This window comes from Aspergillus sclerotioniger, assembly GCF_003184525.1.
Source record: "Aspergillus sclerotioniger CBS 115572 chromosome Unknown BO94scaffold_22, whole genome shotgun sequence".
NCBI lineage: Eukaryota > Fungi > Ascomycota > Eurotiomycetes > Eurotiales > Aspergillaceae > Aspergillus > Aspergillus sclerotioniger.
The window spans coordinates 73,211-94,387 of NW_020291012.1; the positions used below are offsets into that span (position 1 = coordinate 73,211).

Below are 21,177 nucleotides of genomic sequence, written 5' to 3' on the forward strand. Positions count from 1 at the left end.
AACTGAAAAGAACAGATACTACACTTGATCTAAGCCAAAAGGCAAAGAGAGCTGGAAAAGAAAAGAAAAAAAAGTCTAAAAGATCGCTGGGGGGAAGCGGCTTATATACCGTCTGCCCGGCGGCCCGTGCGCGGCCACTGACTAGCGTCGTTCGGAAATCCCAGAAGCGAGCAGCCAAGGCATCTCTGATTGGCCCAGTCCTGAGCCCCGTCAGATGACAAAAGCCTGCCCTAATCAGCTTCTGCCAACCCTATCCACATGTCCCAAAACGGATTAGTGACACGCACTTGACCGTGTCCAGCGTCCTCCATCGACTTTCGACGATTTTCTCTCTCCAAGCGCGCAGGATATTCACCTCTTTGCGACCAAAAAATCCCTCTCTATCCTCCAAAATACCCCCTCCCCCAACCATCACAATGGCCCCCGTTACTGTATGTTTCCTTTCCAACTGCTTTGCTGTTCCCCCGTAAGGGTCCATATCCATGAGCACGAGTTTCTCTTTGCATTGTTGCATTGAGCGACCGTGTAGATCACTTTCATCATGGAATATACCCTGGGGATCCGACATTATGGAACAGTAGGCTAATCCCTTTTTTTTCCGGTAATAGACTCGTGGTCGCAAGGCCCAGAAGGTCACCAAGAAGGTATGTTGCTTATCGCAATCGCAATCGCAATCGGGGAACTCGGGTCACTAATGATTGTTCGGTTATAGTACATCATCAACGCTTCCCAGCCCGTTGGTGACAAGATCTTCGACCTCTCCGCTTTCGAGAAGTTCCTCCACGACCGCATCAAGGTCGAGGGCCGTGTCGGTAACCTCGGTGACAAGGTCGTCATCTCCCAGGCTGGTGACGGCAAGGTCGAGGTTGTTGCTCACATCCCCTTCTCTGGCCGCTACCTCAAGTACCTGTACGTGCTCACCAACTTTCCGGCTTGAGATATCCGAGGAATATGGAGCTAATGGTATACAACAGCACCAAGAAGTACCTCAAGAAGCAGCAGCTCCGTGACTGGCTCCGCGTTGTCTCCACTTCCAAGGGTGTCTACGAGCTCCGCTTCTACAACGTCGTCAACGACGAGGGCGAGGAGGATGAGGAGTAAATTACTCCTTCACGAAACAACCAATTGAAAAAATCGGAAAATTACCAGACAAGTGTGCTCGCGTCAGGGGTTGCCAATAATGGGAGCGATATCTGAATTGAGGGTTATTATTTGGAGTCGGGATTGGGTATAGATGCGCTCTACTGGGAGGGATTCCTATGCCGCCTTGGGTGATGGCTGGTGTTGCATGTACCTGAGAAGGTGGCATCGCTGCAGCTGGCCTGGCTCGTCATGGCTACCTCTACTCATGACGTTATGACTGGTAGATACGATTGAATAGAGCAATCTATCACTCGAACCCATGTTATCTCCTTGTAGAATGCGTAGTAACATTGTACAATTTTCGGTGTCTGTACCGTGGGTATCACTGAACTATATAACATATCCTACTTAATGGTCATGCATCAATCCCCCAATGTCGCGCTTGTCCGCTTCTGGCCTGCCCCCAATCCAAGCTTTCCATGTGCAGCTGCAGCGTCGGCGTCTGATGTACCTGGTGGTGGCACGAGCTGATTGTTGTGGATGCACCATCCTTTAGACTTAAGGATCTTCCAAGTCTCTGTTGCCTTGACCCTCACCAAATCACCCGTAGCGATCGCGTCTTCTTTGGAATCGTGACCACGGCTGCCTCCTGTTTGGATGTCTCGATCCAAGTGTCTTTTGCATAGAACCTTCAAGCTCATGCGGAGGGGTAAGCCCCGTGGATGCGGGTAGAGAAGAACCGTATCAATAATTGTCGGATGGATGATGCGACAGGCATTGAGGTCGTTATCAATTGCATGCCCAATCAACGGTGTCTCTGGTTGTAGATATCCGAACAGCAATTCTCGGGCTGCGGCAGGCGATTCAACCACCTGCAAGGGAGGCATCTCTACCTCCCCATCTTCCAGAACCGCTGCGCTCGTCTGGGGGACAGAGCTGCCGTAGGGGACGGCTTTCGTGTAGTGTTCTGGAAAGACGCCAGAAAAACGGGAATTCAGATCCAAAACTTCACCTATGGGTCTGACAAGAATATCCAAGAGTGGTTCACCTTTGGGCCAGCTAACAGCGGTTAGCCGAATCAGCTCCAGCCCTTGTGTTGTGTACCCCATTTCACAGTCGAAGGAAACTGGCGGCAGCGGTCCTTTGTCTGGCTGTGCTGGAGTCTTTTGGAACTGAAATACTGATGCGAGTCGTTTGGTCTCCGACACCTTGAAGACGTGTGTATTCCCCTTGGTGCAGCCAGCAGAAGTTCCCACTGACTCGTTGCAGCAAGAAAAGTATGAATCTTTATGCCCGGTAATGTGATCGGTCTTCTTCTTCGGCGGGTAGAGGGCTTTCCCCGGGTGATATGTGCATTGTCCTCCAGTCGTCAATGTCCCATCCTCCCGCCGACCAGGAAAGACCTGAAACCTCCCTCCACATCGATCACATTTCTCCCATCCCTTGGATTCTATAACGCCTTTCCTGGCACCTTCCACCTCCGCGTCTGATGGGGCTTTTGTCACGTAGCCGTGTTGCTCCAGACCTTGCAGAGGGGTGAGGAGTTTGCTCGTCAGAGCGATTTCTTCCTTCGTACTGAGCCCAGTGGCAAGAACTTTTGGCTTCGACTGCTCGGACTCGGGCTCAATCTTGTAATACCGCTCATTCAGATGAACTTTCACTTCATTGGCCCAGTCATCTTTGCTCATCTTCGAGAGCTTCACAATTCGTAGCTTGATGACATTGGAATATATGCTTGGATTTTCCTTCGCCGTCTTTTCCTCTTCATCCAAGGCCATTGTGACAAGCTCATTTGGCGTGAGGACGAGATATTTGTCCTTGCTTTCTTTGTCTTTGCCCATCTTATCATTAAGAGCAGACATAGCGGCATGTAATTTCGTGATTATGGACAGGCGCACACCATGAGGGGCAGGTGCTTTCGTCAGCATCCGAGGATTAAGGCTCTCTCGTGGTGCTTGCCGTGGCGGTCGGACTTTATGTGAGGTGGATGCGCTCGACTTTGCCTGGGTCGAGCTTGCCTTTGCTGGCGGAGTGACTTCTCTGGACAGTGACTGAAGCTTGACAGGACTCTGACCGTTGGGCCGAGCCTTTTTGATAGCTGGGGCTGTTGGTGCTGGACTCTGACCAGTAGGTTCTTTTCGGGACATATGTGACGGTTTGCTATTTATACTGGCTTTATAGTCACTCGTAGTTTGTATTTTGGGTTTAACAGGACCAGTTTCCCCTGAAGCCGTTGCTATATAGCTCTGCGTTGCCTGTGGCACATGGGCGCTCTGATGGGTCTCTCGAGGATCTGATGAGGAGCTGAGGTTCTTGTGAGAGAACATGCAGGTCAAGAGCAAGCAGTTTTGTCCTTCCGGACAAGGTACGTCCTTGAATAGACCGATAGGTGCGAACATCATGATCGGAGAATAAGAAAGAAGATCGTTCAGTAGGAAGTGTCGATACGGATATTTAGGAAGCGATTATATATCAGGTATGAAAACAGTCGGTTCGTGCCTTGCATTGCTTCGCAGCGTGCACTCGACATATGTGGAACTGGAAGGAGGAACTGGCTTGGGAGTAGCAATGGGCCTGCTGTGGGTTCGGGACCCACTTTAGAACGCTGATCACGCAGTTCCAGATGAGAGTCCTTCGCACTTGTCTTATCTCAACGCGGTGCCTGCCATGGCATCAAGTTGAAGTTGAAGCCGAAGCTGCAGTTCGGGATGTTGGCGTGCAAACCATGCAAACAGGCGCATGCAGCTGCAGGAGGGCCAGCCACTGTCCTGTCCTACCTGTTCGCCAATCCAAGCGAGGTCGAGCCTTTCAAACTAGTACTCCGTACTCCAGGCTTTGTTCGATAGCAGCCATGCCACGCGATGGAGAGACTACGCAGACAAATAAGCACGATTCCAGCTGGGTGGGGGCTCTCTCGCAGGCATCCTTCCGATGACGTTCCTTATCGGGGCTTAGTAAGGGGCCACCGCTGGACAGTCTGACAGCCACCAGAATAGGTACACAGCCTCATCCTGAAGGGATTCGCGTTGAAGCTCGGCCGGTCATTCCAGAGAATGTTAAATAAGCGGACGAGGCCTACCCGGTACAGCATCGCAGGACATTGACACCATTTTTGAGAAAATACACCAGTCAGAGCCACCCATGGAGCTCGATAGCGGCCGAACGCCGGCGGAGACGTCACGGAATGCCGACCACCTCTGTGTCTTGGTCCATGGGTAAGAGATAAGCCCCCTGAATACAGAAACCGGATCAGATTCACTGACATCTACACTATCCGTGACGTACAGACTCTGGGGCAACCCTTCCCATCTGGACTATATCACCTCGTCGCTAAGAGACCGATACAGCGAGGATCGGCTCCATATCCTAGCCGCCAAGCGGAACTCCGGAAACTTCACCTACGATGGCATCGAGGTCGGTGGAGAGCGTGTGGCACATGAGGTTGAAGAAGCACTGGAGGAGCTGGCAGAAGCAGGGCATCACATCACCAAGTTAAGCATGGTCGGATACTCTCTTGGGGGTCTTGTGGCTCGATATGCGCTCGGGCTGTTGTATGCCCGGGGATGGCTCGATAAGCTTGAGCCCGTCAACTTCACCACATTCGTTTCACCACATGTCGGCGTACGACATCCTCTAAAGGGCACTTGGGGCTTCCTCTGGAACAACGTGGGGCCTCACACCATCTCCATCTCAGGCAAACAACTGTTCATGATCGATTCGTTTCGAGACTCGGGCAAGCCGCTGCTCAGCGTGCTAGCCGACCAGGACAGCATCTTCATCAAGGCTTTGAGAAAATTCAAGCATCGCACCGTGTATGCGAATGTTGTCAACGACCGGTCAACTATTTACTACACTACGGCTATCTCACCGATCAACCCGTTCCACGATCCGGAGGATGTTGATATCAACTACGTGAAAGGCTATGAACCGGTCGTGATTGATCCTGACATGCATATCTTACCATCAGAGAAGAAACACACAGAGCCACTGCCACTCCTTTTCCAAGCACGGCGACAGCTTACCAGTGTCTTGACCGATATCCCCTTCCAACTCCTCTTTACCACCATCTTATTCATCGGGTTCCCTATCTTTCTCGTCAACTCCGCCATCCAGACCTTCCGCAGCCAGCGAAGAATCCGTCTCCACGAAGAGGGACCTTCAGGAACCATATTTGGACGCTACCGCGTCCCTGTCATGGTCCAAGGGGTCCAGCACGCCATCGAAGAGGCTTTCGAACACGCAGCTACCAGACAAGACCCAGACTACCTCTCCATGAACACGGACGAAATCAAGGAGAAACCAAAACAAGTTACATCCACAAGAAAAGGCAGAAGAACCGTCGAGGGCAAAAGCAGTGCACTTCGTGACGAAAGCTCAGACAGTGCGTCTGAGCCCCTACTTTCCGGTGAAGTCTCCGAGACCCAAGAATTTCCAACTCTCGCATTGACACCGGCTCAATTCTCCATCATTGAATCCCTCAACTCCGTTGGCTTCCGAAGACACCCGGTCTACATCCACAACCACCGACACAGCCACGCCGCGATTATTGTCCGGATACCCAAACCGGGCTTCGAAGAGGGAAAGGTGGTCATCAAACACTGGCTTGAACAAGTTTTCGAAATTTGAACAACAGTCAGCAGCCATAACCAACAGCCAACAAGCACCAGTATATCACCACAAAGCATCACATAGACTTTCTTCTCCACTCCATCGCGCCACCACATTACACTCACTCTATAGACTAGACCATCTAGAAAACAATCCATACATCCAGACCAAACCCACAAACACAAAAAACAAACACAAACACAAAACAGATATCCGACTCTATCCGCCCCGTCTCAGATATACACCACCCTACACACTCCCATACTGATCCACACCAAGACAGACCTAGACCTTATTCCCCTTCACATGAACATAAGCACAAGCACAAACATACCACATGTGACGCATTCCATTCTCCTTTGTCTTCCCCTGCACCCCACATTCATCACCGCACAAGGCTGAGCTACCTATTATACTCATTCATTGGAGACACGCACCCGCTCCGCCATCCACCACTCAGACGCGCCGGAAATACTTCCCCCCGCATTCTGACGTCTGCCGTGCGGGATGGGGGAGGGGTGTCTAGACAACTAACTTTAATTAGATGGGCGGGCTCGGAGTTGCCCGTTTGGGGTGTTCCGTGTGGTATGAGGGGCTTTGTGTGTTTTGAGTTGGATTATATTGGTTTGGATTGAATCCGGTTGAATTGGGGCGACCTTATATTAAGTGTGGAGGATTATGGGGGTGGGTGATTGGTGGATGGATAGAGCCGGTGGGTTGGATCCATTGGGGTGGCTGTGTGGTATCGGTTTTGGAAGTAGTTGCAGTACGCCCGGCCCGTACGACTACTATGCCAAGAGCTACTACTTGTTTGGATGGGGGTTGATTGGATTTACTGGGTTGCTAATGTTAGACTGATGGGGGATTTTCTCTTGATGGTATCGATCAGAAGAGATACGGGTCCTAATTTGAACAAGTTACCCTGGAGTTTAGATTCATGCTGTCATTAACCATCTCATTTCTAGTATAACAAATAAGGTATCATATTCCAGTTGCTATAGGCATCTGGACTTTTCTATCACAGTCTGTAACGACATTCCTGACTGGAACAATGTGAATACAATGCAAAGATCATATATCTGCCAGCCCTTCATAGCATAGTCGACGAAGTGAAGGGATCCTTCGACACGAGTATAGGCTAACGCAAAAGATAGAAATCTACTGGTGTGTTCACGAACAAAACAGTGTATCATCACCAGCCAGCCTCGGGAGACTCAGTTGCACAGAGCCGTTTCTGAGTCAATACCGGAATCGACGTCATCCATAATGGCCGACTCCTTGTCGCCTTTGGACATTTCACGGTCGATGGCGAACTTGACCGCGTCCAGAATATTGTTGCACACCCTCTTGGGTGGATAACGAGGGATGGTGCCCTCTTGGTACACACCCGTCTTGACCAGAATTGAGAACCAGTGGGCGTCACTGATTTCGTTGAACTCGTTCGTACCCCTAATATCAGACTCCGGGGTATCGCCCACAAAATATACAGTTCTGGGCGGCTTGTTAATGCCATGGGTGTTCTTCCGCCATTGTCGCAAGAGACGCATAGCGAATTGATATGTGCCCAGCTGGGGCTTGCCAAAGGCGATCGTGGTGAGCTCTTTGCCAGTAACGGCTTTGTATAGCGCTTCCAGAGACGCACGGAGAGCCCCCATACCGATTCGTGAATGTTCATGGGAGGTGGACCAGACGACGTCGTTGTGGGAGAAGAACAAGGGCGGTCCCTCGTCAAAGGTCTCGGACCGGGTGCCCAGGCGCCCGTCCTTCGACATCAGACAATCCAGGATAATCTGCTGGTCGCCAGCCCAGTCTCGACTATCAGCAAAGACAAAGATTGCCTCGATCCTCGTCTGTTCGAAGTCTCGAACTCGAGAGTTCTTGTGTTCTTCTTCGGTCAATTTCCGGAACGGTGTAGTGTCGTGTCGTGTCTTGATGATATCTCCAGGGGTGATGACATCCTTGAAGCCATAGCCTTCGGCTACAACACGGCATTTTTCACCCTCACCACCGACGACAAGAACCGTGTGGTACCTCTCTGCCATTTCGCGCATTGGTGTATGGCCACAAATGAATTGGCCCGGGGAGACATCTAGTTCGAGCTGTCGACTGAGATCTAGGCATCGTTCTTCCTCCGTCTTGCCTCCACCGTTGGTTACAAAGATATAGGGGCTGGAGAAATAGCAGTCAGCACGTTTCCAAGAACGGAAGAAGGAGCACGACTGTGAAGACAAGCGAAAAGAGATCAGATACATACACTTTGATCCCGTACGGATTCTCTCCATTAATATATTTGAGAGCAGCACCAGCTTCAGGGATAGCCTGACCTCCCCGGATAAGCACGCCGTCAATATCGAAGGCCAGGGCGAAATCATCAGCAGTGGTGAAAGGCTTCTCGGCAACCGGGGAAGCAGCACGGGGGGAGCCTTCCGTGGAAGAAACGTCGTCGTCCAGGTGTTGTTTGGCCATATCCATCTCAATGGCTGTTTCATGGGATAAAGTGGAAGCCATCAAATGTTTAGGAGGGATGGCCACATTAGGACCGCCATATAGGTCGGCCCGGCAGGCATCCAGGCTCGACAGCCGACGCACCCTTGGGGTACCGAAGCCGTCGGTTGTTGTCATTGCGACAATGGAATTCGGGCGGAGTGGCGATAGTAGATGTGGGCCTTCTGTGGGACCAGGATAAGAACAAGAAACGGCCGGAACAAGAAATGGCCAATGCTGAGAAGATCGATCGACCACTACGTAAGAGGATCCCCAGGGGAGATTGTCTCCAACGCGAAATCCAGGAAAACAATAAGGGAACCAAGATGATCAATGGATCCCAGTAATGCTCCCAATGTGCCCTCGCAAGGATGTACTTATACACACGGTACTATACAATCACCTGTGCAGTTCCTGGAAGGTGTTGGTGATGTGCAGCAAGGAACAGGGAAGTATGGATCACAGATGAGGGGCGTAAAGAGGATGGTCAAGGTGGGGTGGGAGGAGCCAGAAAAGAGGGTCAACTCTCGAATGACAATGGGATACCAGAGCCATTAATATACGACAGAACAGTCAAGCGGTGGAAGACGCCTGGGGGTGGTTCTCCCTTGGGCGATGCAGCCCGTGGCGCCGTCATCGACCGCGTCTTGACAAAAGCTTCAATATTACTGGTGACCGGCCATGTTGATTCTGCAGTGGTTGCGAGGGTGGTTGTCCAACCCCACTGCAATCAAAGTTTGTTGATCGGTCTTCGGTCGTAGTGTATCAGTAGTGGTATGCCTGAGGACTTAGTAGAAGTCAGTCAGCCATACATGCCAGTGCACCCTGGACAATGGAGGATGATGATGGAGGAGGCTGGCTCTGTGATTCGCCCTTACCAACGGTCAAGGCGCCAACCGCGTCGGCAGTCTAAAGACGCCGAGGCTGCAGGAGGGGGGATGAGGATGAATCCAACTTACCATTACGAACCATTAATCAGGAAAGCAGGGTCAAGCCCACCCACCCAGAGCTCATGTTTGGGTGGACAGGATGGTTAGGTTGTTTTCGGGTCATTAATGGGGGCGGGGACTGATCTCATGGCGACCGCGCGAGTTGCAATGAAGCAATGAGGATGAGCGAAGCAGAGGGCGGAGCGAAGTTGACATCAACCATCCACGGGTGCGTTACAATACCACCCCTCGACTTCTGCTCCGTACTACATCGTACTACATCGTACTTTTCCCAATACACGGAATTCCAGCCCCGGTCACCACCAATGACGTTCAGCATTGTAATCCTACGCATCTGTCATCGATACTACTATCCGCACCCCGGACGATAACAGGTCGGGAGACGAGGGAGGGGGGGGTGGGGGACTACCGAATGCACGTACCTACATACTACATTCCTAGTCCACCCCCCTGGACGATGGATCTGTCAGCCACAGTCAAAGCGAAGCATCGGAGCGGACGTTACATCACTACATCACTAGTCGAATTGAGGTAATAATAGTAGAACGTAGTAATAGTGCTGCCTCACTGCCTCAGTCATCCGCCAGGGGCTGATCACCGCTCTGACGTCATGGCGGAACCGGCCCGGCTCTGGCCGTACGGAGTAACGTATCAGGTATTGCGTACCAACAGTGTCATCCTCGACTAGTTCACATGGGATTCCCGTGCGGTAAACTTGGAACCGTAATTGCCTCATGGGTGGTGCACGCCCTCGAATTAGGGGAAGGTATACCGGGAATTAGACTCTCCATTGTCTTGCGTGATTTTCTGGGAGATGACCGTGGTCATATCTGACTCTCAGCTAGGGTGTTATCGGATACCTCATAGACTTTGCTCCTTTGCATTAGCTAGAGTGAGCCTTCCAGATGACAGGCAGGGAGTGGGGCCAAGGATGGGAGCCCATAGTCACCGTACAAGATCCTTAGCCTATCCAGCGCCCACATCCTCTAACCCATATCCATCCATATCAAAAGCATATATACAAGCCACAAAACAAAAAAAAGAAAAAAGAAAAAAGAAGAAGGGCAACACAAGGGCGGCGTCGTGGAAAGAAGACCGCCTTCTCACCACCAGATGAACATGAACATGATTTATATCATACAACAGAAAAGAATACACCCGGTCTTATATACTGAGTCATCCCGAAGACAAGGAAAACCCTCACTCTCGGACTCCTACATCAAGAGATAGTGCAGCACTAGCTATTACATTTTGTGCATCTCGTCAATCCACGCGCAGTATCAGATCGGAGCCGCTGCGCGACGGGGTTAAATCCCGCCCCACCGGCAACGGCTTCCTCTTTGGCATGTGGCTTTTCATGCTTCCGATGGAACGAATAGAATCAGTCGACTGCCTGCATGCTTGAGCTTTTGTGTCGAATCCTGGACTATGACCCAGCCAGTAGTCATCAGGCGAATAAGGTGCGTTTGAATCCTCGGGATGTGGCTTGCCTCGCCGGATTTGGACCCTTTTGATGTCGTCCCGTCGCACAATCCGCGGTCTGGAAATGATCTCCTGACCGGCACTGACAGCCCCAGAAAACGGCATCCGAGGAGGGTCAAAATGGCCACTTGAGGGGAATTCCCAGTTCCACCTGGGGGGATCGTGTATCGGCGTCCTGACTTCCCGCACCGGCGTGAGCGGCCGAAGGCTCCCCGAATGCCGCGATTCGCGATGTACTCTGCTAGTATGGCCATCAATGTCAATGTCCTCGAACTTGTCGTCTAGACTGTATAGCATGTTGCTCTTCGCTTCTGCATCATGGTACGAATGACTTGCACCGGCGTAAGACGATGGCTGTCCGACAACTCGCGTATGACCAGCATCGCGATCTTGCCGGGATCCATCGATATACTCACCGGTATCTAAAAGAGGAGAGCGATACAGTAGACCGTTATAGGTGTCGGCTTGGCTAGAGGATTGAATCTTCTCGCCAGTGTCTGCATCGACAGTCATATTCCGGTAGTTCGGACCTCTCATGGCAAGTTTCCCACCCTGGCTTTCTCCAAAGCCGTGAAGCATCGCACGAGGATTTGCAGGCAACCCAGCCATAGGGACCCGTTGGTACGGCCGGCTTCCCTGAGATCGACTAGATGGATCCGCTGGATTCAAATTTCGGTACGAAGCGCCTAGAAAGCTCCGGGGCCTTGTCACATCCTCTTCAAATAAAGTAGCATGACTGTTCCGCCTCGGCTGTTTTTGGCGACTCCATCTCAATGGCTCTGGATAAAGTCCAAATGACGGCTTATCTGGGAGTAAATCCGAGAGCGTTCGTGGGGACGATTGACTCAATGAGGCCTTGACTTCAGAATTAGAAGATATCGCGAAACCAATTCTGTCGGCACTATGTATCCCCATTGGGCTATCACTGTGGTATTTTCCCGGCCCAGTAACGACAACTGCGGGAGTCTGGGCCCTCGGTTCAAATGGAGTTATCAGTCTCGAGGTCTCGGAGTCCCTGTCTGTTGCGCTGGGCATGGGCCGGGGCCCAGTCGGCCGTCGTGGCGGAAATGCAAAATCCGGAGGCTCAGACATGACGCCTCCGATTTCGAAAAAAATTTGGTCTTTGCTCTGCTGGTTCCGACGCCTTATTTTCCTACAACAGAAAAATATTATGACACCAATGATGAAGAATCCAGAAATTCCAGAGGCAACTGAAACCCCAATTACAGCAGCAGGTTCCAGCATACTGCCCGATGAACTCGCAGATGCCGATTGGCCGCTACTGGTAGCGTTCCCAGTATTGGTAGGAAGATTCTGGGAAGTTACCGTCAAAGGGCTTCGAAAAGTTGCAGTAGTAACAGAAGCATGCTCGGTGTTGGAAGTTGGCGAGTCCGAGTTCGCATTGGGGCTAGACGTGAGCTTAGTATTGGTGTTGGAGCTGGATCCGGAGCTCGAACTAGATGGTGCTGTCCTTGTTGTTATAGTAGGTTCTGTCGTTGTCGTAGCCTCTCGTGTGCGAGTTGCTCCCGTTGGCATTACTGTAGCAGTGATCGTAGCATGAGTCCGTGGCAAGGCTCCGGGTACCGAGTCGCAGATATCGTACAGGTCAGAGTTGAATACTGTCTGTATCGAACACAGAGAGAGGCTACAACGGAACGCTCCTTCCCCAAGTGTATAACCACTGGTCGTATTTGTCCGACAGAGACAATCGAGGTCCCGCTCAGAGCACGCATTCGTCGGGTAGTTAGTTATTATGAACTCTTTGACGCAGTCCGCCGCACAAGTCGGAATCAAAGCAGACAGCGCTGTCGCAGATGCTGTAGGAAGAGTAGTCTGAGAACTGTAGGCGACGCATGTGAAGATCGACAGTGCTATCGTGAATGACCGTCCAGCAGAAGATAACATCTTGTGAAAACATCTTTCCTCAGTTAGTAGACTGTCACCAACGGATAGAATGCAAGCCAATGAATCGCAACCAGCATAAAGATTAAGAGTCAATCCAAGCCTACATACATCAACAGTGACACTGCAGAGGAAGACCTACCCCTGGAGTCATTGACAATCGTAGAATATCATCCTAATGGGGTGAGAACAAGAAGAGAGCAAAAAACACTGGGTGTTCAGAGGTTTGATGCTTTCAAACCGTCGCAAGCAAGCAAGCATCAAACTCAAGACAAAGCGGCTGCGATAAGGGGAGAGGGGGGAACTTCAGGGACCAGTCCGATCCGCCGCATACTGCCATTGTGGGCGTCAAACCACGTTTTGTCATGGCGCTGAGTGGTTGCAAGTTAATGGAATCAAGGTTCGAGACTGGAAGAAGAGACCAAGTCCCCTATACGCGCCTGGGTGAAACACGGCAACGTCGTCCCAAACGCACTACACGTAGCCAACGGACGCAGTCCTTCAGGAGGATTGCTGCTTGGTTTGATTGGACTTTGGATGGATGATGGCGATAAATTACGCGCCGTGTTGGCGCCGAACCTGCAGATGGGGAAGGAGCCTGATGTCAGGTCAGTTGATTTGGGGGCTTCACGGCCCAAACAATCAAACCGACCCTGTTGGCTTAACCGCGCGCCTTCAAACTGCTGTCGATCCAGAGACCCTTTGGAGGTGATCGGCTGAAGGATCAGCAAGGCTGGGATACTGAGAGTCCAATTAAACGTGGCGACCCGGGAGGGAGAGGTTGAAGCCTTGTAATATTCTAGTAGATAGACGTATCACATGACTCTTTAGCTTGACTGCGCGTACTCGAGGAACCGATCGGCACGCGGAGTTCCCCATACCCACTCTGCGGATTACTGTCTGCTTATGCCACAAGCAGTTACAATTCGGACCCGGAATGCAATGGAATGAATTAATAAATTTGACATTGTCATCAATCATTAAGCTGATTAGTGCCAACAACAAGAGAGGGGAAAAAAAGCAAAGCCCAGTATTAAAGTGAGCTGGTATCATGCGAAGTACAAAAGAGACAGCAACAAAAGGAAATGACCACAAGATAAAAAAGGTACAATCCAGACCACAGTACTCCGTACATCGCACTGAGCACGCTGGACATCCACCCAATGACGGTGCTTATCGGCGGGGTCGCATTAGGCTAGACTCGTCGGGAGTGCGCGGAACGGTACTAAGATGCTGACAACATCGCCCCCACCCGCTTGATTCCAAATGTTCGATTTGGTGGGTTACAATCGTAGCACGAGGTGATTCCCTAGTCGACAGGTTTTGAACCGAAGCGGGCGGTAGCAGGGAAGACGAAGGGCGGTCTAGTATTTGAAAATTATGTAGCTAAACGCAAGAGTTAGCAACCATTTTCTGGGCAACCACCGCTAGAGGGACCACGTACAAGGCGTGAATGACACCAGGAAGCCAACCCAAAATTGTCAAACAGATGTTGATCAGGAAGTCAGCGCCGCATCCTCGTTCGAGGAAGACACCCAGTGGAGGCAGAATGATCGCAAAGATGATCTTGCAGATGTCCCTATAAGTCCAACGAAGTCAGCCAGCCCATCCTGCTTTCCTTCCTCATCCACAGGAGCTTCGATTTCCAGCGACCGCAGGACAGCTCTGCCATATCGGGGACGAGGTATGCGCGCGACTGAACTGTAGGCAGCTGGACGATGACGTCGAGGGACGGAGACTTACGAGGCAGTGAAAGGCATTGTGAGTCGTGGGAGATGGGATTCTCTTCAAAGGACTAGACTGATGAGGATAGAGGTAGTAGCCGGAGTAGCTTATGACAAGATGAAGGTGGTATAGGTGAGCAACAAAAAATCAGGAGAGGAAGGGAGCGGGACCACAGGGCTCTTTAAATGATGGGCGGCAAAATTAAGTAGCTACCCTCCGCCGAGCACTCCTACGTAAAGCACGTCCTCGACTCGCCGATAATCAACGGAGACGCCTTTAGGTAATAGAAAAAAGACTAATAGCTGCTAGTGATAATTATAATTAACCGGGGCGGACGACGACGATAGTGAGGATGATCCCTTTCCGCCCTTTGGCCATGGCCTCTACGTCATACTTTCATTGCCAGCTGTGGCTGATGCCTTGGCTGTTGCACTGATTGGCCCCGAGCACCCGATGGGCAGATCTCGGCGGTTGACTTTTGCGTCGTCTCGACGTTGTGCCTCCCCAGACCAGTGGCTGATGGTCGACAAAATTGGTCTTCAACCATGTTGTCACCAGGCGGTGCATCAGTGCACACTACCTACCCAGTAAGGGGAACCTTCTCGCCATCCTCCCACTTTTTTTTTTATCACTTTTTGACTTCGATTTTTACTCCTTCCTTTGTCATAGTAGTTATCCTGTTGCCTGGATGGAGCTTGGCGCTTCCGCCGTATGGCTTGCCTGGTTGAAGCGCCGGTCGCCCTCGACGCCAATCTCGACTAGGCTGTTTCTGCAGATATCCAAAGCGTCGGCGCCGTCTGGACTCTTCTAGGTGGGACATCGTACTCGATACCTAATGCTATAATCGGACTAGGGGTGGCCCCCACGGAGCAGCACCCTTGAACGGAATAGGGGTATGACTCCGTGGAAGCTTCGGGGACGGAGTGCTGCATGGCTCTAGTAGTGGACCATCCAGCCCTACGGCTAACCCTGCGCGAATCATGATGCCTGTAGCTTCCAGCGAAGTTTGGGCAAATGCCGGTTCCGTGTCATGGTTACTTTAGTACCTGTAGCGTGGGCTTGTTTCTTGGAAGCACGAAGTGATATCATTTGACGCGCATCTGTCCGTCAAACACCCACGCGAGTTTAGATGATCGCTGGCCCTGGGCACGTTTCCACCGGATTTTCAACGTCATGTATTCATTACTTCGGATATTTGCGCAGTCGCAAATACATCATTGCGATGTATAATACTGCGATGACGCTTACTACCCTATAATAGTCCGTGTTTAGGCGTATAGTCAACATGTAAGCAGCAATTATTTGTCTAGGTGAACTGTACAGATTCACGAGTTGATAATCTTTCACCAAAGTCGCGGCAGCCTTCTTAAGCCGCCTTATCTTAGTACCATCTGAGTGCCTGAGCATCCTTGCAACCCCACACCTTCCAGCTGGCTGGGAAGGTATTGTCTCACTGTGATGGTGGGTCCAGCTACTACTATTAAATACTATGTATGTTGTTCCTTCAAGTTCAAGGCCAGAGATAAGCCGGCCAGTCCTACAGAAACGCTTCAGAAAGGTTATATTTGGACGGCCAAGTTGCCCGCAAGGCAGCAGAATATCCTTCAGCCACATACTCAGCCTCTTCTATATTTACAAGAACAGGGCCCCTCGAGTCAGAAGATCTTAATCTACCTTTATACATTGAACTACGTTTGGATCGACATGACCGCTCCGAAGAGCCTGGTCTTAGGCCTGCGTTTCAGAGTCTTTATCAGTCTGCAGCAGCCCATGGATTTGCAGTATGATTTAGGTGAAAAGTAACTATACGTGCGACTTTTATGGTATATCATTATAAGTACGTGTCTCATACCGCTTATTTGTTAGGGAGGTCGGAAGTATATCTAACAGATTGAAGAGGGATTGGTAGTCATTAATCCACTGTAGTTAACTGCCAACAAGCGAAAGAGTTTTTGTGATCAATAAGGCTCGTATTCTAGAAGTCGTCATGAGTTGATCTGAGTTTTATCCCGGGAATAGCCTAGTAGATTCAGCGTTCTGTAACCCAACTTTCTATGAGCATGCGGCAGATACTTTTGCAGATGCTGCATTCCTGAAACACTGATTCTTAATATTGAACAAGCAACACACAACAAAATCATTTATCATGAACGATGATGAGTAAGGGGCAGTGTATGGCCTCGGTTGGTACGTCAACTATATCGACCACGCTCGACTGAGGATTTAGTGCAACACTCTACTGTCGCACTTATACGTATAGCGGTTCCCATTACACTATGAATTCCTGCGGCTGCGCCTCTCTTAGACTGGGGACAAGTGATATGAGCGAACCAATCAGGTAATTGATATCCATGCAGGCGAAGCCCGGGCGCGCGAATGTACCTAAAGGAGTCAATATACTTTAGCAGCTTAAGGCATGCTACTATGTATCTGAATCAAGTCGTTCAGCTTGACGAAACATAAAACCCCGATCTCGCCTACTCGTATATTATTATTCTACAGGCTTTCTTAAAGACTTACTCATAGCTGATCGCTTCTCACGGGATAACTCTCCCCACAACCGTATATCCATCAACACCATGGCCGACTTTCTCCCCGTCATCCTCTGTGGTAAGTCTGAGGAGATAGGAGAGACAATTATTACAAACATCAAGCCGGAGTTTGAAGGCGAGTCTACCTAATAGCCACACATGGTTGTGTCCCAGTTAATAGCTAGACACTATCGAACCCAAGTGCTCACCCGTTTTATAATCTAGTGATCTACTTCGTCATGAAATTTGAATCGGGCGCATTTCAAATTCCAGCGCTTCTGCAAGGTGAGGAGGATGTTACGTTCGATAGCGAGCTGGGTTCGAAGGACCACTCGCGCGGCGTTGCAGCTATTGTTTTGGGTGGTGGTTATGAAGGTGCAGGAATTCAGTTGATGCGTGAGGCGGCGAAGGGTATCAAGCCAGTGCCTTGGCTACGACCGGATATGTCAAAGCCAGCTCCCCCTCTTGGACCTGAGTATAGGAAGGCGATGGTGGAAAGGATTAAGGTGACCGCTAAGGAGTTGCAGGAGAAGGGGACAATGAGTGAGGATGAGGTCATGTACTATTGAGTTAGGCAGCTCTGAATGATACATAGAAGAACTGTTGTTGTGTGAGGGGCTGCGAATCGTCAGCAAGGTCCACATGAGCGATTGCACCCGTGGTTCGGAGTAGGTAGTTGTCGATCTAGAGATCAGTCAATCATATCGTTGTGTGCGATACGTGAGGACACATCCCGCAAGAAGATCGAGAAAAGATAACCTGACTAACAGAGCTGATGTCAGGAGCCAGTGGCTTGAGTAGGTGCTGGACTAGGGAATCAACATCAAGAGGGGATTCTTAGAGCTTTAGAAATGCAAGAAAGAGGTGGAGGTGGAGGTGGAGGCTGTCCATCATCGATGACCGATCCAGATCCTCCACCCTTGGCGGTGACCGCCAAAAAATCTCCCGCGGTCTCCGCATTCCCCGATCTCGATTCCAGCATCTTGACACCACAAGGTAGCCTGTGTGTCGAGCAATTGTTGGAAGGGTCGTCAGATTTATCAACCGTCGCTTGTCGGTATCCATGCTGCTTCTATGTCCGTGATACTCGGGTTCGCCCCGCGCTCCTTGCCAGCACGGCTGGCTACAATCGGATGTCGTCATTCCCAGGCGAAGTTGGCTCGACAATTCCCAAAACGAAGAACAGTCACAACGCAGAGAAGCACAGGAATCAAAGATTTTCCTTTAGCTTATACCTGGCTTACAAGGACCCCGGATGAAATTGTGAGTATTGATTCTATGCCCATGAATTTTGCGTTGGCTAAGTGTTTGAGAGACTCCAGATGACATCCTTTCGAGCTTGTCCCCTATCCCAGGGTCCCTGACCCCGTCAAACTACGTACCCATCCTCCTTATCACCCCCACTTTCGCCCATTGGGTGGATACGTCTTCTCACGGGTTTCTCGAACAATGGATCAACCGTTTCTATCCCTCCACGAACCTTGATTCCGCGAAGCCTGTCCACGCCATTGTCGCCGTGGTTGATAAGCTACCCGATCATCGCGTACAATATGGAGAGGCGCTTGACGGGATATACACGCCTGAATCAGAAGGAATATCGCTTCTGCTGGTGAAAGCGGAAAAGATACAGGGGAAGGTCGCTGCGCCTCGTCGAGTTCGGAGTATGGAAGTTACGGAATCTAGTCTGGTCTTTGCACTCCAGAAATCATCGCAGAGACCCACCCATGAGATTGGATTGCGACTAGCTAACACGATATTCGTGAATGGAAACGATAACACTCTTTTTGGAACACGCTGGGTCTACACACCTTCGCATGTATATGCCTTGGAGAAATCGTTCAACCTTTCCAACTGTAAGGTCACCTCGGCGGTAACTTCAGTCCGAGACTCATTCAACCTCCCGCTGTACCCCGTTGGTCAAAGAAGGAGAGTCATATCAAGCATGGGAAATATTCTTCGTCAATTAGCAAAGCATACAGATGGAAAATCGACTGAACCGATGCCAGCTTCATCTGAACTGGAAAAGGAGCTGCCACGCTACATTGAGGAACACGGTATTGCTGATCGGAGGGTTTCCGTTTGGGCCTTGATTGAGAGCTCTGAAAACGGCTTTCAGGTGGAAACGGACATTAATCCTCAAGAGAGTCTTGCCAGAGCTGTTAGGACAGGAGGTAAACTCCATCGGGTCATGAGTGGCGGAGGTGGATGGGGCAAAAAACAAGGCCTCCTATCGCTGGACCCTGAAACGACTTTTATCGACACAGATGGAGGGGACGGACTCTCAGACCTGGATGGTCTCCTCACTGTTCACGAGGCGCATCCTGTCTCGGACGTACCCCCACCCCCGCCTGCATTTTTTGACATGCCGCAGCTTGAGGATAGTCTATCGACTCTATCTCAAGCTGCAGGACCGGGAGACTATGTCCAGTTCTTTGTCTCTGTAGAACCCAATCATTCTCCGAACCCTCGACCTGGAGACGGGCGCATTTCATTCAATTTCGGCATTGTCTCTGATTCTGAGTCCGTTGCTCAGGCTACCGATCGCACGCAGAAGGACTTGGTTGTCGTCTCTCAGTATTTTGGGGCGTTATCGGAGAAAGCTATTACATACTTGCAACCCGTAACTGGAGCGGAGACCTCCGGTGTGCAAGAATCCAGTGCCAAGTTTGATATCCCTGGATGTCGAGTGGCAGTAGTGCTGGAATGAAGTCGATGTATGATAGAAATCTATGTATCAATATGAACCTGTATATTTAAACGCCACCTGCCGGCTTGGTCGACCCTACGAAACACGGTTGGGACGTTATCATGAAGCGGGTGACCGACAACGGGACGGCGCCAAGCCAAACGTCACCTGACCGCGCAGGTGGTCGGTCAGCCTCTCCGAAGCCTCCAGCGTGTTCGCCTTCAAGCCTCCATCTCCGTTTCGCTTCCCCAAGCCTAACATCATCACATCGCTGTCGACGCGGCCTGTCCCTGCCCTGCCACTTTTCCTTTCGGCTGTTTCTATAGTTTTACTCCATCTTCTAAAGCCGCGAGGTCGCCTTATCTGTCAAAATGGCCTCCGAACTCTGGTACGTAATCACCACCTCTACTCCTTTTCTCAGCATTTCAACCATTGTGACCTCTGGTTTTTCGACTGCATCCTGTTTTGGGGGCCTCTATAATCAGTACAACTAACCTTTGGATTTGATAGCCCCGTCTATGCGGTAAGTCACTCGCGATCCCACTCCTGCCGATGACACAACTGGAGCTCCATGAGACCCTTGGGGTAGCTTGGCTCCGATACACGAAGCGGCGAATCTCTTCCTGGATCAGATATATCCACTCAGATAGCTGATATACATATTGTATAGCCCTTCTTCGGTGCCCTTGGTTGCACCTCGGCCATCGTCTTCACCTGCTTCGGAGCTGCCTATGGAACCGCCAAGGCTGGTGTCGGTGTCTGCGGAATGGCCGTCCTCAGACCCGACCTGATTGTCAAGAGTACGTTAAACACCCCGCACATCCTTTAGCTCTGGCGAAGCTATCGCATATGTACCTGTACGTCGTATGTTGCTAATCTTTTGAGTACAGACATTGTCCCCATTGTCATGGCGGGTATCATTGGTATCTACGGCCTGGTTGTTTCAGTCTTGATTGCGAACGATTTGCGTCAGGAGGTTCCCTTGTACACTAGTTTCATCCAGCTGGGAGCAGGTCTCGCTGTCGGTTTGGCTGGTTTGGCAGCTGGGTAGGTCTCACTCTCAGGAAGCATCCTTAACCCTGGTGGGCTTCGTACTGACTCTGGATTATTAGTTTTGCCATTGGTATCGTTGGTGATGCAGGTGTCCGTGGAACTGCTCAACAGCCCCGTCTCTACGTCGGAATGATTTTGATTCTCATTTTTGCTGAAGTCCTGGGTTAGTCAATACCTACTGAGAAACCATCGAATCAAGCCCTCTAATAAACTGTACTCGCAGGTCTCTACGGTCTCATCGTTGCTCTTCTGATGAACTCCCGCTCGGGCATCGAGGCTAGCTGCAAGTACTGAAACTTTCTCCGTTCCTCGCGAAATGGCCCAAGTGAACACCTGCCCGACGAGACTATCGCGCATTGTTCTCGGATACGATGAAAAGAGCCCGGGAAGCTCAACATGTGTTAACGTGATGTGGTTATTTTGACTTATGTTTTCTCTTTTGATTTGCCGACAATGACAATCTGCGTCATTGGCCCGGGGATAGCTGGGGAATGTGGAGAAGTGGGTTGCTGGGGTGGAGAGAGAGAGAGCCTGTTGGATTACATGTGCTTCCTCTTTTTCCACCCACATCACAAAGGACAAGACATAATTTGATGTGCTAGCCAAGCTGTGTAGACTAGGACAGGGTGGAAAGCTGTGGTAGATACATTGCATGGTTTCAAGGTCTTTGAAA

General features: G+C 50.7%; 9 protein-coding genes across 9 annotated transcripts; 5 read left to right on the forward strand and 4 right to left on the reverse strand.

Annotated features, from left to right (window-relative positions):
* Positions 1 to 416: 416 nt before the first annotated feature.
* Positions 417 to 1,464, forward strand: BO94DRAFT_567537 (60S ribosomal protein eL22; the record flags this gene model as incomplete). The annotated part of the gene is made up of 4 exons (XM_025614635.1): positions 417 to 431; positions 609 to 644; positions 713 to 909; positions 975 to 1,464. 4 exons carry the CDS (start codon positions 417 to 419, stop codon positions 1,099 to 1,101), a joined length of 375 nt encoding a protein of 124 aa, XP_025465134.1. The 3' UTR covers positions 1,102 to 1,464.
* On the reverse strand, positions 1,408 to 3,754 carry rex3 (putative RNA exonuclease Rex3). The gene has a single exon (XM_025605837.1). The coding sequence runs from the start codon at positions 3,483 to 3,485 to the stop codon at positions 1,506 to 1,508; it is 1,980 nt and encodes a 659-aa protein (XP_025465135.1). The 5' UTR covers positions 3,486 to 3,754; the 3' UTR covers positions 1,408 to 1,505.
* Positions 3,755 to 4,191: 437 nt separating this feature from the next.
* On the forward strand, positions 4,192 to 5,709 carry BO94DRAFT_521096 (lipase ROG1 family protein; the record flags this gene model as incomplete). Its single annotated transcript, XM_025610134.1, has 3 exons — positions 4,192 to 4,298; positions 4,371 to 5,437; positions 5,495 to 5,709. The coding sequence occupies exons 1-3, from the start codon at positions 4,225 to 4,227 to the stop codon at positions 5,707 to 5,709; spliced, it is 1,356 nt and encodes a 451-aa protein (XP_025465136.1). The 5' UTR covers positions 4,192 to 4,224.
* Positions 5,710 to 6,604: 895 nt separating this feature from the next.
* BO94DRAFT_154763 (phosphatidyl synthase) lies at positions 6,605 to 8,344 on the reverse strand. The gene has a single exon (XM_025605836.1). It carries the CDS (start codon positions 8,178 to 8,180, stop codon positions 6,906 to 6,908), a length of 1,275 nt encoding a protein of 424 aa, XP_025465137.1. The 5' UTR covers positions 8,181 to 8,344; the 3' UTR covers positions 6,605 to 6,905.
* Positions 8,345 to 10,315: 1,971 nt separating this feature from the next.
* Positions 10,316 to 12,826, reverse strand: BO94DRAFT_154891 (uncharacterized protein). The gene is made up of 2 exons (XM_025605838.1): positions 12,621 to 12,826; positions 10,316 to 12,525 (listed from the first exon to the last, which is right to left on the reverse strand). The coding sequence occupies exon 2, from the start codon at positions 12,510 to 12,512 to the stop codon at positions 10,389 to 10,391; it is 2,124 nt and encodes a 707-aa protein (XP_025465138.1). The 5' UTR covers positions 12,513 to 12,525; positions 12,621 to 12,826; the 3' UTR covers positions 10,316 to 10,388.
* A 992-nt stretch (positions 12,827 to 13,818) lies between these two features.
* On the reverse strand, positions 13,819 to 14,269 carry BO94DRAFT_626087 (YqaE/Pmp3 family membrane protein; the record flags this gene model as incomplete). The annotated part of the gene is made up of 3 exons (XM_025617334.1): positions 13,819 to 13,873; positions 13,954 to 14,088; positions 14,253 to 14,269. The coding sequence occupies 3 exons, from the start codon at positions 14,267 to 14,269 to the stop codon at positions 13,819 to 13,821; spliced, it is 207 nt and encodes a 68-aa protein (XP_025465139.1).
* A 2,538-nt stretch (positions 14,270 to 16,807) lies between these two features.
* BO94DRAFT_537156 (uncharacterized protein) lies at positions 16,808 to 17,382 on the forward strand. Its single transcript, XM_025612200.1, has 2 exons — positions 16,808 to 16,901; positions 16,991 to 17,382. The coding sequence occupies exons 1-2, from the start codon at positions 16,814 to 16,816 to the stop codon at positions 17,332 to 17,334; spliced, it is 432 nt and encodes a 143-aa protein (XP_025465140.1). The 5' UTR covers positions 16,808 to 16,813; the 3' UTR covers positions 17,335 to 17,382.
* A 351-nt stretch (positions 17,383 to 17,733) lies between these two features.
* On the forward strand, positions 17,734 to 19,833 carry BO94DRAFT_537158 (uncharacterized protein). Its single transcript, XM_025612201.1, has 2 exons — positions 17,734 to 18,028; positions 18,081 to 19,833. The coding sequence occupies exons 1-2, from the start codon at positions 17,840 to 17,842 to the stop codon at positions 19,470 to 19,472; spliced, it is 1,581 nt and encodes a 526-aa protein (XP_025465141.1). The 5' UTR covers positions 17,734 to 17,839; the 3' UTR covers positions 19,473 to 19,833.
* Positions 19,823 to 20,798, forward strand: BO94DRAFT_587744 (H(+)-transporting V0 sector ATPase subunit c; the record flags this gene model as incomplete). Its single annotated transcript, XM_025615848.1, has 6 exons — positions 19,823 to 19,839; positions 19,962 to 19,974; positions 20,122 to 20,251; positions 20,342 to 20,498; positions 20,564 to 20,667; positions 20,728 to 20,798. 6 exons carry the CDS (start codon positions 19,823 to 19,825, stop codon positions 20,796 to 20,798), a joined length of 492 nt encoding a protein of 163 aa, XP_025465142.1.
* Between the last annotated feature and the right edge of the window lie 379 nt (positions 20,799 to 21,177).

Bases quoted from the DNA above. Each gene is read 5' to 3' on its own strand.
- rex3 (XM_025605837.1), bottom strand. From the start codon at position 3,485: ATGATGTTCGCACCTATCGGTCTATTCAAGGACGTACCTTGTCCGGAA.
- BO94DRAFT_154763 (XM_025605836.1), bottom strand. From the start codon at position 8,180: ATGAAACAGCCATTGAGATGGATATGGCCAAACAACACCTGGACGACG.
- BO94DRAFT_154891 (XM_025605838.1), bottom strand. From the start codon at position 12,512: ATGTTATCTTCTGCTGGACGGTCATTCACGATAGCACTGTCGATCTTC.
- BO94DRAFT_537156 (XM_025612200.1), top strand. From the start codon at position 16,814: ATGGCCGACTTTCTCCCCGTCATCCTCTGTGGTAAGTCTGAGGAGATA. The intron at 16,902-16,990 runs GCGAGTCTACCT...TTTATAATCTAG, and splicing joins CATCAAGCCGGAGTTTGAAG to TGATCTACTTCGTCATGAAA.
- BO94DRAFT_537158 (XM_025612201.1), top strand. From the start codon at position 17,840: ATGTCCGTGATACTCGGGTTCGCCCCGCGCTCCTTGCCAGCACGGCTG. The intron at 18,029-18,080 runs GTGAGTATTGAT...AGTGTTTGAGAG, and splicing joins CAAGGACCCCGGATGAAATT to ACTCCAGATGACATCCTTTC.